The 20,266-nt window shown below is 46.2% G+C and overlaps 1 protein-coding gene across 1 annotated transcript in view; it reads right to left on the bottom strand.

The window, feature by feature from the left end:
• The window catches only part of ehf (ets homologous factor), a 71,019-nt gene that overhangs the window by 37,716 nt on the left and 13,037 nt on the right, over window positions 1–20,266 (bottom strand). Inside the window, exons 2-3 of the mRNA XM_078220380.1 lie at window positions 17,122–17,227; window positions 2,890–3,180 (exon numbers count right to left, since the gene is read on the bottom strand). Of these exons, the coding sequence (XP_078076506.1) occupies window positions 2,890–3,180; window positions 17,122–17,224 (394 nt within the window). The 5' untranslated portion in view covers window positions 17,225–17,227. The remainder of the gene's footprint in view (window positions 1–2,889; window positions 3,181–17,121; window positions 17,228–20,266) is intronic.

Raw genomic sequence — 20,266 nt, 5'->3', positions numbered from 1 at the left:
TGTGTGTGTGTGTGTGTATGAGTGTGTGGGATGTGCGTGTGTATGGATGAGTGAGTGAGTGAGTGAGTGAGTGAGTGAGTGAGTGAGTGAGTGAGTGAGTGAGTGAGTGAGTGAGTGAGCGAGCGAGCGAGTATGAGTGTGTGGTTCACCTTCAGCCCCGCACAACACATCCTCTCAGACAGTCTCAAAATCGTTGGGGATGAGTGAGTGAGGACCCTGGGACTGGAAGTGAGCTGGGCACTCGCACATGGACACACACTCTAATAGTTACCTTTTATTGATTACTCTTTGTTTAATTAGCAACTTCTGGTTTGACATTGCTTAATTCTGGTCATATCTCATTTTTAAAAAACCTTGTCTAACGTTGTGCCAATCTTTATCTTTCTAAAATTTGCTCATTGGCCATCGGGTGAGAAAACAAAAGGAAATGTGCATTTACACAGATTGGCATTCATTCACCAAACGTACTTCGACAGAGCAGGAACTGACATGTCTGAAACTGAGACAGTAATAGCCTGTGGCTGCACTGAGCATTGTTGGAGAACACTGGGTCGAACCCTCTTTGTCGTTGTTCTGAGAAGGTGGAATTCTGAACGAATGTGGCAGCACATTGAACTAATGCATCATTCCAGCATGTGTCAAACAAAGGTTCAGGGGAAATAGGAGCAGGAGTAAGCCATTCGCCCCCTCGAGTCTGCTCCACCGTAAATCATAGTTGATCTTCTGCCTCAATGAGATTTTCCTGCACTATCCCCACATCCTTTGATATCTTCAGTATTTAGAAATCTATCAATCTCAGTCTTGAATATATTCAATGACTGAGCCTCCACCCAGATGGGGCAGAGTTCCAAAGATTCACCACCCTCTGACTAAGAAATTCCTCTTCATCTCAGTCCTAAATGACCTGCCCCTTATTCTGAGACTGTGTCCCCTGGTTCTAGACCTCTCTAGTCTGGGGAAACATCTTTCCTGCATCGATGCTCTCGACTCCTGTTAGAATTTAGCATGATGAAGGCAAAGAGGAACAGGCAATCGGTTCAATTGAAACAGCTTCATTTATTGTTCTGTCCTCCCCTCCCCCCCCCACCATCCCCAGTGTGACCCTAACCAGGGTTTGAGTGAAGAAGCCCCTACAGCTTTCTCAGCAGACTGACGCAGGCCAGCAGATGGTGGTTATAATGACTTCAATCTAGCCCCTTGATGTTGGCTGATTGGAATATGAACTCTCTGGTTAAGGAGTCCAACAAAAGATGTCTTTGATTAAGGAGTCAATTGATGGGCCAATCAGGGAGTTTTTTCCTTGTATGTAACCGGGGAGTGTTGGTTTCTCTGGTACTCCCGAAGGTAGACTGCTGACTGATAGCACTCTGTGCACTGCTGTTGGAATTGTAAATAAAGGGATTTTGGATTTCATGCCTCCAGACCAAGTGTACAGGATTCCAGATAAGACAGGCCAGGTTGGTGGGGGTGGGTTATGGTGCAAGACTTGCTGAAAAATCTAATTGCAGAAAATTGCAAGCCCTCTGAGACAAAATTCTCAAGATGCTTTGTGACAAAAAAGGTCTGGTCAACTTTGGGTCCTGGTGTAGCTATTGGATGTTGTACTTGTTAAACTCACATCCGTCTTATACTATTACTTGGAGTTGGTAATAACATTGGTGGTATTGACTTACATGAATACTCTTGAGTGGTAATAAGATTTACAAACATAAGATTCTTAGGAGACTTGACAGGGTAGATGCTGGGGATGTTTCCTCTCGTGGGCGAATCTAGAAGCATGGGGCACAGTTTGAAGATAAGAGATCTGCTATTTAAGACTGAGATGAGGAAGATTGTTTTCTCTGCGGCTCATTAGTGTTTGGAATTCTCTCCTACAGGGAGCACTGCCTATCTTCAAGAATAATTTAGACAGAGTTTTGATTGACAAGGGTGACAGGAAAGAGGCGTTAAGGCCACATTCAGATAAGCTATTGTGATAATAGCGTGCTATTGATATATATATTCTGTTTAAGGGGAATGTTTAAAATTCAGTTTTTTGCTACAGGTAATCGGTGTGTCTGGAAAACATTTAGCTCAGATGCTGGGAAAGCAGGATGATTATTCATTTTAGCCATGAAAGTGTTTACTAAGATAGAGATAATGGACTTTTGGTTACAAAAAGAAGAGTTCCCCTGGGTTTTTGATTAAAGGACTGGAATGTGGGTTTAGGTCGGCAGGATCATATGATGATGTGGTTAATGGGAGGACCTAGGTCTGTAGCAGACAGAAACCATTCAGTTCTGGATGGGAATTGCTTGAAGACAGAGGTTTTTGCAAGCTGCTGAAACTCATTCTTTCTGAAAGCTTATTATAGCAAGTATGTTTGTGGGTGCTAACCAAATTTAATGTGGCATTGTAAGTCTGTAAGAGGAATGCTGCTTACTTGGAACTGAAACAATGATAAATTAGAAATTAAAGTTGTTTCCTTTCATTGGTTAAACTGTTAATAGTTAATCTGCTTCATTCGTCAGAGTTATAGTTAAACTGTGTTATTAAATAAAGTTTGTTTTACTATAAAAGATCTCTAATTTGTCAGTGGAATTACTCTTGGAGTGAAACACCCTATCCTCACATTTATTCCAAAATAGAGAAATTGTTGGGGTTTAGCCTAGCATCCTAATGTAACTTGGGGTTCTAGTCTTGGACCCTACCAAAATGGTCAGATTGAATGGCAGAGAACAAGCTCAATGGGCCAAATTTCCTCTTCCCGCTCCTTTTTCTTATGGTTTATGAACACTTAAATTTAAGTAGGCTAATAAAACTGTATTGAGTCCATGTGGCCCAACTCTTTATTTAATGGATTTTGAATCAACAAGAAAGATAATAGCAATGTGACACGAAGATACTTGCCTCTTTGCTCCACCATCAATGGCTGTCCATTTGGGGGTAGGTACTTGCTGCTCCACTTTAAACTCATAAGGTTGTTGAAGAGAAGAGAACCCAAAGGTCCTGTTTGGGTGAAATATTCAATAGACATGGAACACAGCTGTTCTCCGGTCACATCAAAGTCTTGAAAGCGGATACAGTTAGCATCCAACTGATTGATGTCCAATGTGTGTTGGAGCCACTCCCACACTTGGTACTTGGTCCATAGCTGGGGATGAGTGTGATGCCACGAGCTTCCAGCATACCCACCTGAAACTGGAAGGATACAAAACGCCATGTGAATATTTATGTCAGCATGTTCGTGTGCATAACAACAGCAGAGTCAGTGGGGACGGATTGTCCTGGTGCTCCAAAGCTGCGATAGGAGGCAGAAACATAGCAAAGTTGGAATATGATGTGTTGGATCGGCCACCTGATGCATTCACATCCTCACGTGATCTTGCTGGAGGTGAAGAGGCTGGTGGGGAGAAGAGGTGGGGGGGGGGGGCGGAGGAGAAGAGAGGGAGGGGTGGGGGAGGGGTAAAATCTACCCACCCGCAGCAGCAGGTAGTTGCTTGGGCCCATTGCTAGGCCCAGTGGGAGAAAGTTAATTGTGCCAAGAGGATCACTTTGAGGCTTCAGCCTGGCCTTTAGCTTCTGGCCACCTCCTGGCAGCATTTCCAAAATTTTACTGTTTTGGGGGAATGGTAAGGGGATGATGGAAGAATTCACAAACTGATTATCAGCCTGCTGAACCATTTTATGAACGCTCCTACTGTGGCCAAGAAGTACTGTCGAACCTGGAGCTTCTGGTCCAGTGATAGGGGCGCTACCACTGCGCCACAAGACCTCCTGCTCTGAGGTTGTGGGTTCAAGTCCCACTTCAAGGCTTTGAGCATAAGTGTAAGCAGATACATGTACAGTACTGAGGGAGTGAGTTGCTATGGAGTACTAAACTGAGGCCCTGTCTACCTTCTCAACGATGTGGAGATGCCGATGTTGGACTGGGGTAAACACAGTAAGAAGTTTAACAACACCAGGTTAAAGTCCAACAGGTTTATTTGGTAGCAAAAGCCACACAAGCTTTCGGAGCTCCAAGCCCCTTCTTCAGCTGAGTGGGAATTCTGTTCACAAACAGAACTTATAAAGACACAAACTCAATTTACATGAATAATGGTTGGACAAGCCCTCCGTATACACAGGATCTGCTCGGATGAGGAGGATCGCAACAGACACCGCCAGACGCTGAAAGATGCCCTCATAAGAACAGGATATAGCGCTCGATTCATTGATCAACAGTTCCGACGCGCCACAGCGAAAAACCGCACCGACCTCCTCAGAAGACAAACACGGGACACGGTGGGCAGAGTACCCTTCGTCATCCAGTACTTCCCCGGAGCGGAGAAGCTACGGCATCTCCTCCGGAGCCTTCAACATGTCATTGATGAAGACTAACATCTCGCCAAGGCCATCCCCACACCCCCACTTCTTGCCTTCAAACAACCACACAACCTCAAACAGACCATTGTCGGCAGCAAACTACCCAGCCTTCAGGAGAACAGTGACCACGACACCACACAACCCTGCCACAGCAACCTCTGCAAGACGTGCCGGATCATCGACACAGATGCCATCATCTCATGTGAGAACACCATCTACCAGATACACGGTACATACTCTTGCAACTCAGTCAAAGTTGTCTACCTGATACGCTGCAGGAAAGGATGTCCCGAGGCATGGTACATTGGGGAGACCATGCAGACGCTGCAACAACGGATGAATGAACACCGCTCGACAATCACCAGGCAAGACTGTTCTCTTCCTGTTGGGGAGCACTTCAGCGGTCACGGGCATTCGGCCTCTGATATTCGGGTAAGCGTTCTCCAAGGCGGCGTTCGCGACACACGACGGCGCAGAGTCGCTGAGCAGAAACTGATAGCCAAGTTCCGCACACACGAGGACGGCCTCAACCGGGATATTGGGTTCATGTCACACTATTTGTAACCCCCACAGTTTGCCTGGACCTGCAGAGTTTCACTGGCTGTCTTGTCTGGAGACAATACACATCTTTTTAGCCTGTCTTGATGCTCTCTCCACTCACGTTGTTTGTTTCTTAAAGACTTGATTAGCTGTAAGTATTTGCATTCCAACCATTATTCATGTAAATTGAGTCTGTGTCTTTATATGCCCTGTTTGTGAACAGAATTCCCACTCACCTGAAGAAGGGGCTTGGAGCTCCGAAAGCTTGTGTGGTTTTTGCTACCAAATAAACCTGTTGGACTTTAACCTGGTGTTGTTAAACTTCTTACTGTGTTTACCTTCTCAACTGCATGGAAAAGACCCTGTGGCATTATTTTGAATAGCAGGGGATTATATCTGCTGTCTCGGCTAATATATGTACCTCAGATAACATCACTGAGCAAGGATTATTTATTGTCACATTGCTGTTTGTCGGTACTCGTGCAGATTGGATGCCAGGTTTCTTACATTTCAAGTTTGACTACAACAAGAAGTTCCTCATTTACTGTAATGAGCAATATAAATACAAATCTTTCTCTCCTACTGAGGTGAAGTTATAAATGTTTGTCCGGCTCCATGTTCTGTTCTTTCAGAACAGCATGATGGGGTATTGCTGTCAAAGCAAATGTCTGCCTGGACTAAAGCTTCAGCGCAGTAACACTGAGAAATGTGGGGAAGTCAGTGTGGTGAACCATCGTTGGTTCACCACTGGGGGTTGTTATTATGTTACTGTTGGGCTAGGGTGTTGTTACTGTGGGGGTTGTACAATGTTGTTGGGTTAGGGTGTTCACCTGTTATAAGTGTTATCATGGCACATTCCAGTGGGGTCCCGCCTCCGGTGGCGAGGTATAAGACCCTCTGCTCCGGCAGGACCCCTTCAGTCTGAACTGGTGTATTCGTGTTAGTAGTTCCATTGTTACACAATAAAAGCCTTCAATATCGAAGCCTTGGTTCCACGTGCTTAATTGTCGCGCATCAATTTTATTGTGTAACAGAAAACTCACAGCTGTACAAAAAAAAGAGTATGGAACAGATCTTAAAACCGGATCGTCTGGCACTGGACCCACGTGCGGTCGGTGCCGCTAACACATTCGACCACTGGTGGAAGTGTTTCGAGGACTACCTGGCAGCCTCTGTAGCTATCACTACGGACAGTGATAAACTCCAGGTCCTCCACGCAAGGGTAAGCGACACGATTTATCTCGCCATTCGTGCAGCTCCCACTTACCCGAGGGCCGTCGAGCTCCTAAAAAAACGATACACGAAGCCACCCAACGAGATACACGCTCGTTACCTCCTCGCTACACGACGTCGGCAGTCGGGCGAAACCATGGAGGACTACGCCAATGAGCTCCTGCAGCTTGCCAGGGGTTGCGATTGTAAAGACGTATCAGCCGAACAATATATGTACGACCTCGCCCGAGACCCGTTCGTAGCAGGGGTAGGGTCCTCGTACATCAGGCTTAAATTGCTGGAAAAGGGGAATCTCGACTTGACCCAAGCAATGGAGATGGCTGGGATGCTGGAAGCGGCGTCGAAGAGCTTGGCGCTGTACCCCGAGGACCACGTGCAGTCAATGTGGCAGGAGCAAGCTCAGCTCCCTCCTCGCCCCGCTAACCCGCGCTCCCAGATCGATCCGACGACGGCGGCAGCTCCAGGTGGCCAGCGATGCTATTTTTGTGGTGGGGCCAAGCATCCACGGCAACAGTGTCCAGCAAGAACGGCAATCTGCAGCCAGTGCGGTAAAAAAGGCCACTATGGCAAAGTCTGCAGGTCTAAGTCTAAAAACGGCAGTGCAGCTTGTAACCCTCCAGAACGGAGACAATCTCCTTCGGCGTCGCAGTACCCACGAGGTCCGACCACGTGCGAACCCAGGACGGCGCCATCGTGGCTGACGGAGGAGGAGGAAGACCACCAGGAGTCGCTGCGTTTGGCGCCCTCGCCCACGTGCGATTCATGGGGGCGGCCATCATGGTCCACGACGACTAGGAGCGACCAGCAGGGGTCCTCAGCATCAACATCGGCGGCATGCAGTGACGCCCAGGGGCCAACGGTGGCGTCGATCTCCCTGGACCAGACCAAGCACGACAGGCTTGAGAATTCCATGATGGATATAAAGGTAAATGGTCGAACTGTGAATTGTCTGTTTGACAGTGGGAGCACCGAAAGTTTCATACACCCTGAAACTGCTAAAAAGTGTGGACTCCGGGTTCTCCCTGCCAAGCAGACAATTTCCATGGCATCACGGTCCCGGTCTGTACCGATCCAAGGACGATGTATGGTAACTCTTGAGGTACAGGGCACAATTTACGAGCAATACAGGCTCCTTGTGTTACCTCACCTTTGTGCGCCAATTCTCCTCGGACTAAATTTTATGGTCCACATGAAGAGTGTGATCCTACAGTACGGTGGGCCACTCCCTTCACTGGCAGTAGGGAATCAGCCGCAGCCTCCAAATTGCCCAAAGCGCCCCGCATGCAATCTATCCACCCTGAAAATCACTACACCATCCCTCTTTAAGAATCTGGTACCTGGCTGCAAGCCCATCACTACTAAAAGTAGGCGTTACAGCGCTGAGGACCGGATCTTTATTAGATCTGAGGTTCAGCGGCTCCTCAAGGAAGGGATCATACAGGCCAGTGCTAGTCCGTGGAGAGTGCAGGTCGTGGTAGTCAAAAGCGGGAACAAACCTCGGATGGTCATCGACTATAGTCAGACCATTAATCGTTATACGCAGCTGGATGCGTATCCTCTCCCGCGCATTTCTGATATGGTCAATCAGATTGCGCAGTACCGAGTGTTCTCTACCATAGACCTTAAGTCCGCCTACCATCAACTCCCCATCCGCCCAGAGGACCGACAATATACGGCTTTTGAGGCGGATGGTCGTCTATACCAATTCCTCAGGGTTCCATTTGGTGTCACCAATGGGGTCTCGGTCTTCCAGCGTGCTATGGACCGAATGGTGGACCAGAACGGGTTGCGGGCTACCTTCCCGTACCTGGATAACGTCACCATCTGCGGCCATGACCAGCAGGACCACGACACGAATCTCCAACACTTTCTGCGCACTGCATCTCGCCTGAATCTGACCTATAACAGGGAGAAGTGCGTATTCCGTACGCGTAGGTTAGCCATCCTCGGATACGTGGTGGAAAACGGGGTCATTGGCCCTGATCCAGACCGTATGCGCCCACTTACTGAACTTCCCTTGCCCGCTAGCACGAAAGCACTGAGGAGATGCCTCGGGTTCTTTTCGTATTATGCACAGTGGGTCCCCAACTACGCGGACAAAGCTCGTCCGCTCATTAAGTCCACGACCTTCCCACTTACGCCGGAGGCCCAATTGGCCTTCAAGGCTTTGAAAAGCGACATCTCGAAAGCCACGATGCACGCGGTGGATGAATCCATCCCTTTCCAGGTGGAGAGTGATGCATCTGATTTCGCCCTAGCCGCCACACTAAACCAGGCAGGCAGGCCCGTCGCGTTCTTTTCCCGCACCCTTCAAGGCCCCGAAATTCGGCACTCAGCGGTGGAGAAGGAGGCTCAGGCCATTGTGGAGGCAGTCAGACACTGGCGCCATTACCTGGCAGGGAAGCGGTTCACCCTGATCACGGATCAACGATCCGTGGCGTTTTTGTTCAGCAACACGCAGAGGGGCAAGATCAAGAACGATAAGATCTTGCGGTGGAGAATTGAGCTCTCCACCTATAATTACGATATTATGTATCGTCCAGGGAAGCTCAATGAGCCCTCGGATGCCCTCTCGCGCGGAACATGCGCCATCATGCAGGAGGACCGCTTGAAGGCTCTCCACAATGATCTGTGTCATCCTGGAGTCACCAGACTCTACCACTTCATCAAAGCCCGCAACCTGCCCTACTCGGTGGAGGATGTCAGGTCAGTGACGAGAAGCTGTCGGATTTGCGCAGAATGCAAACCACACTTTTATCGACCAGACCGGGCACAATTGGTCAAGGCCACTCGCCCTTTTGAGAGGCTGAGTGTGGATTTTAAGGGCCCCCTTCCCTCAACGGACCGGAATGTCTATTTCCTCAACATAATAGACGAGTACTCCCGGTTCCCGTTTGTTGTCCCCTGTGCGGACACGTCGACTGCCACCATCATCAAGGCATTCAGTGAGCTTTTTACCCTGTTCGGGTACCCCTGCTACATTCATAGCGACAGGGGCTTGTCGTTCATGAGCAACGACTTGAGGCAATTCCTGCTCTCATTCGGGATTGCCTCTAGTAGAACCACGAGCTACAACCCTAGGGGTAACGGACAGGTGGAAAGGGAGAATGCTACAGTCTGGAAGGCTGTCCTACTGGCACTGAAATCCAGGGGCCTTCCAGTCTCCCGTTGGCAGGAGGTCCTTCCAAATGCGCTCCATTCTATCCGCTCCCTCCTGTGTACGGCAACCAATGCTACTCCCCACGAGAGGATGTTCTCATTCCCTCGGAAGTCGTCCTCGGGAACCTCATTGCCAGCCTGGTTGACGTACCCAGGACCCGTCCTTCTGCGGCGACATGTGAGGGCTCGCAGGTCCTACCCCTTGGTCGAACCGGTCCAACTCCTCCACGCCAACCCTCAGTATGCCTATGTGGCATATCCTGACGGGCGAGAGGACACTGTCTCCATTAGAGACCTGGCGCCCGCAGGGGACGTAGCAACTCCTGTCGCTCCTATTCCCCCAGTCACTAATCCACTACTCCTCATTGCTTCCCCAGACGTGGCGCGGTCAGCACCGGGACCAGTGCATAACACTTTTACTCCCATGTACAGCTTGCCTGAGACTCGGAGATCGGCGCCACCATCATCACCACCACCACCACCACCAAAGGTTCCAGGATCCCCTGCACCATCGCCTCACCAGGGCCAACCGGCCCGGGAGTCCTTGAGGGGACAGCCGGACGTTGTTTTGGAGAGAACGCCACCGCAAGCACCTGCTCCGGTTTCGCAACCGGTGTTGAGGAGATCACAGCGTCGGTGCGGTCCTCCAGACCGTCTGGACTTGTGAATTCTGTTTATATGACCTGTTTTTTTTCTTGCACCCCGCCACCTTTTGTTCTTAAAGGAGGGGTGAATGTGGTGAACCATCGTTGGTTCACCACTGGGGGTTGTTATTATGTTACTGTTGGGCTAGGGTGTTGTTACTGTGGGGGTTGTACAATGTTGTTGGGTTAGGGTGTTTACCTGTTATAAGTGTTATCATGGCACATTCCAGTGGGGTCCCGCCTCCGGTGGCAGGGTATAAGACCTTCTGCTCCGGCAGGACCCCTTCAGTCTGAACTGGTGTATTCGTGTTAGTAGTTCCATTGTTACACAATAAAAGCCTTCAATATCGAAGCCTTGGTTCCACGTGCTTAATTGTCGCGCATCAGTCAGTAACAAAGTCTGAGGCAGTCCCAGATAGACCACTGATTTGTTTGATCAATTCTCCTTTTTGTTTGCTACTGCTGTGTTTTGTTGAATTTTGGGAATCATTTTGGTTTTGAGCAGTAAGTTCTGACGCTGTTTTCGAGGCACTCACATGAATCAGGTTAACAGTTACGAAGGAGCTGATACAGGCAGGATTTCTTTCACTGGCTTAGTCATAGAGTCATAGAGCTAAACAGCACTGAAACAGGCCCTTAGGCCCAGCTCGTCAATGCCGACCAGGTTTCCTAAACTGAACTAGTCCCATTTGTCTGCTTCTGGCCCATATCCCTCTAAACCTTTCCCACTGCAGATCCCCCTAGCTCAGTCCCAGGATGATGCAGCACCCCAGAGAGGTCAGCAGCCTTTACCATTTAAATAAAAATTATTCTTAAAAATATCAATGGTTAAGCTTTTTTTAATTAATTGATTAAGAACAGAGTGACATTGAAGGGGGCGCAATGAATGCTGGAAAGGCAGTAGGTGGCTCATTGTAATCGTGTCAGCCTTGCTTTAGTGGTACTACTGACAGCCTGGAATCAGATTGTCATAGATGTAAGTCACACTTCAGCACATTATCCAGACTAACACTCCATTGCTGTCCTGAGGAAGTGCTGCACTGTCATACATGCTGGTTTTTTTTATGATACCATAACCTGAGGACCTTTGTGCTCTCTGTGGCAGATGTAAAAGATGTGGAGATGCCGGCGTTGGACTGAGCAGATTTCCACTCCATCTGACGAAGGAGCAGTGCTCCGAAAGCTTATGGTATTTGCTACCAAATAAACCTGTTGGACTTTAACCTGGTGTTGTGAGGCTTCTTAAGATGTAAAAGAACCCAGGGCTAGTTGAAGCAGAGCAAGAGAGGCCTTTTTAAAAATTCATTCATGCAATGCGGGTGTTGTTGGTTAGACCAATATTTATTGCCCATCCCTAATTGCTCTTGAAAATGTGATGGTGAGCCACCTTCTTGAAGGGTTGCAGTCAATGTGGTGTAGGTACATCCATAGTGCTGTCAGGGAGCGAGTTCCGGGATTTTGACCCAGCGACAGTGAAGGAACGGTGATATATTTCCAAGTTAGGATGGTGAGTGACTTGGAGGGGAACCTTCAGGTGATGATGTTCCACGAGGTTGTGAATAACGCTGTATAAATGCAACATCTTTCCTTTTCGAGGTGCTGTAAAGTAACATTAACCTCTTTCCACACTGAATCAGTAACAAGTCTCCATAAAGATAAAGGTGTTGTTGGGTGGGAGTGTTGTAACCTTGAACTTTGTCAGGCTAGGTGGAGTTGGATGATTTTCACTCCTCATATGCACTGTTCCCAGGATACAAAATTGATATCTGGAGAATTTCTTTACACATTTGAAATGATTCACATTAACCCTTTCAATGTACAAAATGTTTTTTGAAGCTTGCTCACTTGATAACTGGTAAAAATGAAGACTTTTCAAAGTGTACAGATTGATTTGCTTTACACAGTGTGCATAGTGACAGTTAGGAAGTAGTCACTGATAGAATATTTTTCTATCACTGTTTTTCCCCTATCCAGTATTTTCTTTAAAACAAACATTGAGCGTTTCAATGGGATATACACACATCTCATAAACGGTTGTATATTTGACAGCAGGATACCTGTGATTCATATCCTTATGTGGTTATTGATCAAAGCATAGCAGCTGGATTGCATTAGCCCTAATCTTTGACTTGACTTTTATTGATAGAAACATAGAAACATAGAAAACTACAGCACAAAACAGGCCCTTCGGCCCCACAAGTTGTGCCAAACATACCCCTACCTTTTAGGCCTATCTATAACCCTCCATCCTATTAAGTCCCATGTACTCATCCAGGAGTCTCTTAAAAGACCCTATTGAGTTTGCCTCCACCACCACTGACGGCAGCCGAGTCCACTCACCCACCATCCTCTGTGTGAAAAACTTCCCCCTAACATTTTCCCTGTACCTACCCCCCAGCACCTTAAACCTGTGTCCTCTTGTAGCAGACATTTCCACCCTGGGAAAAAGCCTCTGAGAGTCCACCTGATCTATGCCTCTCAACATCTTATATACCTCTATTAGGTCTCCTCTCATCCTACGTCTCTCCAAGGAGAAAAGACTGAGCTCCCTCAGCCTATCCTCATAAAGCATGCCACTCAATCCAGGCAACATCCTTGTAAATCTCCTCTGCACCCTTTCAATCTTTTCCACATCCTTCCTGTAATGAGATGACCAGAATTGAGCACAGTACTCCAAGTGGGGTCTGACGAGGGTCTTATATAGCTGCATCATTATCCCCGGAGTCCTAAACTCAATCCTTCGATTGATAAAGGCCAGCACACCATACGCCTTCTTAACCACCTCCTCCACCTGCAGGGCCGATTTTAGAGTCCTATGGACTCAGACCCCAAGGTCCTTCTGATCCTCTACAGTACTAAGAGTCTTTCCCTTAATATTATACTCCTTCATCCCATTTGACCTGCCAAAATGGACCACTACGCATTTATCTGGGTTGAAGTCCATCTGCCACTTCTCCGCCCAGCCTTGCATCCTATCTATGTCCCTCTGTAACTTCTGACATCCCTCCAGACTATCCACAACCCCACCAACCTTCGTGTAGTCGGCAAACTTACCAACCCATCCCTCCACTTCCTCATTCAGGTCATTTGTGAAAATGACAAACAGCAAGGGTCCCAGAACAGATCCCTGATGTATGAATTTTTAAATTGGTCATGAGGAAACGTGCAACAGACATAAATGTGCTGAACAGATGATAAGGTGAAAACCCCATCACCTTTTTTCCATATCCTTCAATCCATTTCTGTCAGAGATAGATTGAAGGATATGGAGAAAAGATGATAGGGTCTTGTGATGATTGTCCCTTTTAGGATCCATCTGCTGAGTAAGGGTCACATGAACAAGTGAACCAATCAGGAAGCAGGGTGTGGGGGTATCAACCTGGTGAGCTCAGGTTCCTGTTCTAGAACCTTCTTGGGAGCTAACTGGCAGCCATGAGGCTGGAAGCCTCTGTATTTTGGTTCATGTAAATATATGTTGCCGTTGCTATTTATCTAACTGGTGAACCAGAATTATTACATTGGTGACAAGGATAAAAGAAAAAGAAACAATCCCATGTTCATGAATATAAAGTCACGTTGAAGCTCAGTTCAAGTTGAGAGACAGAAGAGTTTGCAGATATGGCCCTATTTGCTCGGATAGACACTCTTTAATTCCTCTGTGGAGGATTGGACACAATATATTGAACATTTGGGCTACTATTTTCAGGCCAATGGAATAGAGGAGGAGGGGAGGAGAAAGGAAATCCTTCTGAGCATGTGTGGGATCCAGGCCTTCAGTTCAATATGCAGTCTCATATCCCCAAGCACACCCAACTCCCAAGTCATTCGCTGAGATAATTGGATTGGTTAAAACACATTATCGACTGAAGCTTCCAAAAGTAATGAAGAAGCATGCACACATTTTATGCAATGAGTTAGGTAAAATAAAGGGTCTCCTGGCAAAGGTCTATGTAGATCCAGAGTCCAACCTCTTGATTTTTTACAGCAAGACCAGTGCCATATGCCCTGTGAGAAAATTTGGGCACAGAATTGAAGAGATTGGAAGAATTGGGTTATTATCTAGCCAGTTCAATATGCAGAGTGGGCAGCATCTATGGTCCCCGGGATATCCAATCCTGAAGATTAAAGAGCTGTGTGCAAAGCTGGCTGGAGGTCACTCTTATACAGCACTACGTCACGCAGATCAGCAACTTGAGTTAGATGCTGCTTCCTGAGGTTATATCACGATAAACACGCCCAAAGTTTTATTTCAGTATACATGCCTACTAATTGGTGTGTTCTTGGCAAGTGCTATTTGCCAGAGAACAATGGAAAGTCTATTGCAAGAACTGCCATAAGTTGTAGTATACCCGAATGATGTTTTGATAACTGGATTAACAGGAGCTGAGCACCTAGCTAAAGGGAGGTGCTAAAGAGATTTCAGGAGGTTGGAACTTTCCTCAAGCAGGGGAAATGTACTATTCAAGCCACTGAGGTAGCCTATCTGGGGTATCACATAGATGCACAAGGATTATACCTCATGGAAGACAAGGTCAGAGCAATAAAGGAGGCACGACCTCCAGAAACACATCTGAGTTCAAGTTATTCTTAGGAATGATGAATTATGTTGGGCATTTTCTACCAAATTTGTCACCATTATTGGCCCCCTTGAATATGCTGCTAAAAAAGTACCAGCATTTGTTTTGGAAGACACCCAGGAGAGAAGCTTTTAAAAGAGAGAAGCAATTGTTACATTCATCAAGTTTATTGGTGCATTTCAACTGACTGAAGGAATTGGTGTTAACCTCTGATGTCTCTTCATATGACCTTGATGCAGTGTTGTCCCATGCGATGGGCACGGTGGCACAATGGTTAGCACTGTTGCCTCACACCGCCAGGGACCCAGGTTCGATTCCAACCTTGGGTGACTGTGGAGTTCGCACGTTCTCCTGTGTCTGTGTGGGTTTCCTCCGAGTGCTCCGGTTTCCTCCCACAGTCCAAAGATGTGCAAGTTAGGTGAACTGGCCCGTTAGTGTCTGAAGATGTTAGGTGGATTAGCCATGGTAAATGGGGTTACAGGGATAGGGAGGAGGGGATGACCTGGGCGGGATCCTCCTTTGGAGAGTCGGTGCAGACTCAATGGGCTGAATGGTCTAACTCTGCATTGTATGGTTCTATGGTTCTATGGACGATGAATTTGAAAGGCCAGTAGAGTTTATCTTGAGAACCCTCTAAGAAACTCAACTGATGTCGGCATATAAAAACATAGTTTCTGATTGCAGCTAGTGTTTAAGAGTTCCATCCTACCCATTTCCAAATGGAAAATATGAGGACTACCTGCTCCTGGACTACTTTCAAAATCGCTTTGTAACAAATCTCAAAGGTGACTAGCCTTCTAATTTTCTCTCTTTATTGCAGGGAAAGTACATAGCTGCAGTTCAGCACTTTCTGTGACAAAAGGATCATGGAAGAAATTATTCAGCCAGTAAAATTAAAATGTTCATCTTTACTCTCAACATTATTACAGGAAACTGAAAGAGGCTACTCACAAATTGAGAAAGAAGGACTTCAATAGTTTTTGGTGTAAAGAAATTCCACCAGTATTTGTACGCGAGGCACTTTATCATTGTTTCTGATGACAAATTGCCTTTGGGTCTTTTTAAAGAAGACAAGGCTATTCTGTCAATCACATAGGCAAGAATTCAGCATTGGGCGTTAATCTGCTCCACCTATAAATATCCACTATGGGAGTGGCCTGGCCGGCCATGGGCATGGGTTCATATTGATTGTTAGTCTATTCAAGGCCACAATGTTTTTGCTCCTTGTCGATGCACATTGAAATTGGATGCAAGTGTTTGAGGTGAAGTCTCTGACATTGCACGCTACCTGAAGTCATTGTGTCTGATAATGGAACAACCTTCATAAGTGCTGTGTTTCAAAATTTCACCACCCTCAATAGTATCAACTATATTACCACCTAGCATCCAACAGACTAGCTGAATGAGCCATCCAAACCTTTAAGCCTGGCTTAAGGAAGCAGTAGGGAGGGACCCTGGAAACCAGAATCTCATGATCACTTCTTTGCTATAGGATCACTTCACATGCAACGACAGGAGACCTGTCAGCAGAGTTGTCAATGAACCGTTGTCTCAGAATGAGACTGATTCTTATGTTTCCCAATTATCTGGGGAGCGTAAGGGCCAAAGCAATCAGAAGGCAAACATGATTCATGTCAGTCAATAAGGTCATTTTCAATGGGTGAGGACGTGTGTGTGAGGAATTTTGGAAATGAGTCGAGTTGGGTCCCTGGAGTTGTTGGATCCAAACTGGACCCCTGATATTCCAAGTGGACATTGAAGAAAGGATTGTCCAGAAACATATAGACCATTTGAGAGAGCGAGAGTTGCCCCAGCAGCCAGTACTGCCATCAGGATCTATATTGCCATCAGGAAGTGTTGTCAACTATCCAAGCACTGAAGTACATGGTAGTCCTGTGGCAGGCACAATCACATCTCCATGGAAACAGATCAAACTGAACTGCCTGTACCTGAAGAGGCAGCTGTCATTGTGGTTTCAGCTGACAGCAATCCTGTGGAAAAGCCCCAGACAGAGGAGTTAGGCTGCTCCCCAAGGATTCGGAAACCCACTGAAAGATTTAATTTATAATTGACTAAATTAATGTAGTAAATGTTTCATTATCTGGGACTGTGTAAATTGAGTATTGATATTTGTGTAAAAGGACTCAGAAGGGGTGGAATGTGGTGATTGTCCCTTTGAGGATCCATCACATGACCTGGGGAATCAATCGGGGAGCAGGACAGGGGATCATCCTGGTGAGCTCAGGTTTCTGTTCCAGAACCTTCTCAGGAAGGCAGCCATGAGACTGCAAGCCTTTATTGTAGTTACATATCAATAAACATTGCAGTTGTTACCTATCTAACTGGTAAAGAGGAAATATTACAGCTTTGTGAAGCTGAGAGCCATTTTCTGTTTTGAAAGCTCCCTGGGGGTGGATTGCGATTTTAAACGCTAGTGTGAATTGGGTGATAGCAAATCAGCAACTTGTTGGACACTTTTACTCATGTTTGTTTCCACTGAATTCAACAGAAATCAACATCAATGGAAATAACAATCAGGGGTGGTTTACAGCAACACCCAATATCAGCATGCACCCCAAGTGTTTTACATTTGCAATTTTGTAAAGAGCATTTCTGAATCCTACCATTGCTTCCAGTGTCGAGGTTGCTCCATAGGGATGGTAATTGCTGAGGTACGGGGTGACATTTGAACTGAGCATTCATTGTGTTTCTGTCCTGCAAAATCATGATCTGGAATCAAAAGGAAAAAAGAAAGGTCTCATTAATGAGTTCCGCTTCATAGCCTCACCTTCCTGGAAGGTGGTGACAGTGGTAAAAGGAAAGTGATTTGTTACGCCAACTAAACTGCTGCCACCAGACTGCAATTGAAAAATTCAACCATAGAAGGACACAACATGGAGTGGATATTACCCTTCCCAACATTTCCTGGAGGTTCACTCACATTGTTAATGGGGAATATTGCAGCAACAGGATAGGGAATACTTTAAAAAATAATTTCATGGAATGTGGGTGTCACTGGAAAGGCCATCATTAATTGTCCATCTCTAATTGCCCTTGAGCTGAATGGTTTGCTGGACCATTTCAGAGGGTAGTTCAGGGACAACCATATTGCTGTGGGTCTGGAGTCACATGGGGGCCAGACCAGGTAAGAATGGCAGATTTCCTTCCCGAAAGGACATTAGTGAAGCAGATGGGGTTTTAAGGACAGTTTCATGGTCACCATTACTAAATGTAGTTTTATATTCCATGCTGGGATTTGAAAAGTCTGAAGAGCATCTGGGATCTGTGACACTACCATTAGCCCACCATCTCTCCATGATAGGAAATATTGCACTAATGGGATGAGAATACTGCAGCATTGGGATAGGGAATACTGCAGCACTGGGATAGGGAATACTGCAGCATTGGGATAGGGAATACTGTATCACTAAGGGATGGAATACTGCAGCATTGGGATAGGCCCTCCAAGCCTGCACCGACCATGCTGCCCGCCTTAACTAATCCCTAGCCCATTCGGGATTAATGCAGCATTGGGATAGGGAATGCTGCATCACTAAGATGTGGAATACTGCAGCATTGGGATGGGGAAAACTGCATCACAAGGATACGGAATACTGCAGCATTGGGATAGGGAATACTGCATCGCTAAGATATGGAATACGGCAACATTGGGATAGGGAATGCTGTATCAATAAGATATGGAATACTGCAGCATTGGGATAGGGAATACTATATCATTAAGATATGGAATACTGCAGCATTGGAATAGGGAACATTGCTGCATTGGGATAGGGAATACTGCAGCATTGGTATAGGGAGTACTGCAGCATTGGGATAGGGAATACTGTTGTAATGGGATAGGGATTAATGCTGCAATGGGATAGGGAATACTGCAGCAATGGGATAGGGAATACTGCATCACTAAGATATGGAATACTGCAGCATTGGGATAGGGAATAATATATCATTAAGATATGGAATACTGCAGCATTGGGATAGGAAATACTGTATCACGAGGATAGGGAATACTGTATCACGAGGATAGGGAATACTGCAGCATTGGGATAGAGAATACTGCTGTAATGGGATAGGGATTAATGCTGCAATGGGATAGGGAATACTGCATCACTAAGATATGGAATACTGCAGCATTGGGATAGGGAATACTGTATCACTAAGATAAGTAATACTGCAGCATTGGGATAGGGAATACTGCAGCAATGGGATAAGGAATGGTGCAGCATTGGGATAGGGAATACTGTATCACTAGGATTGGGAATATTGCATCATTGGGATAGGGAATGCAGCATCATTGGGATAGGGAATACTGCAGCATTGGGATAGGGAATACTGCAGCATTGGGATAGGGAATGCAGCGTCATTGGAATAGAGAATGCAGCATCATTGGGATAGGGAATACTGCAGCATTGGGATAGGGAATGCAGCATCATTGGAATAGAGAATGCAGCATCATTGGGATAGGGAATACTGCAGCATTGGGATAGGGAATGCAGCATCATTGGAATAGAGAATGCAGCATCATTGGGATAGGGAATACTGCAGCATTGGGATAGGGAATACTGCAGCATTGGGATAGGGAATGCAGCATTATTGGAATAGAGAATGCAGCATCATTGGGATAGGGAATACAGCAGCATTAGGGTAGGGAATACTGTATCTCTAGGATAGGGTATACTGCTGCAATGAGATAGAAATACTGCTGCAATGGGATAGGGAATACTATATCACTAGGATAGGGAATATCGCTGCATTGGGATAGGGAATACTGTTTCACTAAGATATGGAATACTGTTGCATTGGAATAGGGAATACTGTATCACTAGGATAGGGTATACTGCTGCAATAGGATAGGGAATACTGCATCATTGGGATAGAGAATGCTGCAGCATTGGGATAGGGAATACTGCAGCATTGGGAAAGGGAATGCTGCAGCATAGGGATAGGGAATACTGTATCAATGCAGCATTGGGATAGGGAATACTGCTGCATTGGGATAGGGATTACAGTATCACTAGGATACGGAATACTCAGCATTGGGATAGGGAATACTGTATCACTAGGATACAGAGTACTGCATCACTAGGATATGGATTACTGCAGCATTGGGATAGGGAATACTGTATCACTAGGATACAGAGTACTGCATCACTAGGATATGGATTACTGCAGCATTGGAATAGGGAATACTATATCACTAGGATAGGGAATATCGCTGCATTGGGATAGGGAATACTGTATCACTAAGATATGGAATACTGTTGCATTGGAATAGGGAATACTGTATCACTAGGATATGGAATACTGCTGCAATGGGATAGGGAATACTGCATCATTGGGATAGAGAATGCTGCAGCATTGGGATAGGGAATACTGTATCATTGGGATAGGGGATGCTGCATCATTGGAATAGGGAATACTGCAGCATTGGGATAGGGAATGCTGCAGCATTGGGATAGGGAATGCTGCAGCATTGGGATAGAGAATACTGTATCAATGAAGCATTGGGATAGGAAATACTGCAGCATTGGGAAAGGGAATACTGTATCACTAGGATATGGAATGCTGCAGCATTGGGATAGGGAATACTCAGCATTGGGATAGGGAATACTGTATCACTAGGATATAGAGTACTGCAGCATTGGGATAGGGAATACTGCTGCATTGGGATAGGGATTACAGTATCACTAGGATACGGAATACTCAGCATTGGGATAGGGAATACTGTATCACTAGGATACAGAGTACTGC

The sequence above is a fragment of the Mustelus asterias genome, chromosome 9, assembly GCF_964213995.1.
Source record: "Mustelus asterias chromosome 9, sMusAst1.hap1.1, whole genome shotgun sequence".
Classification (NCBI taxonomy): domain Eukaryota; kingdom Metazoa; phylum Chordata; class Chondrichthyes; order Carcharhiniformes; family Triakidae; genus Mustelus; species Mustelus asterias.
This window is presented reverse-complemented; position numbering and strand designations above follow the sequence as displayed.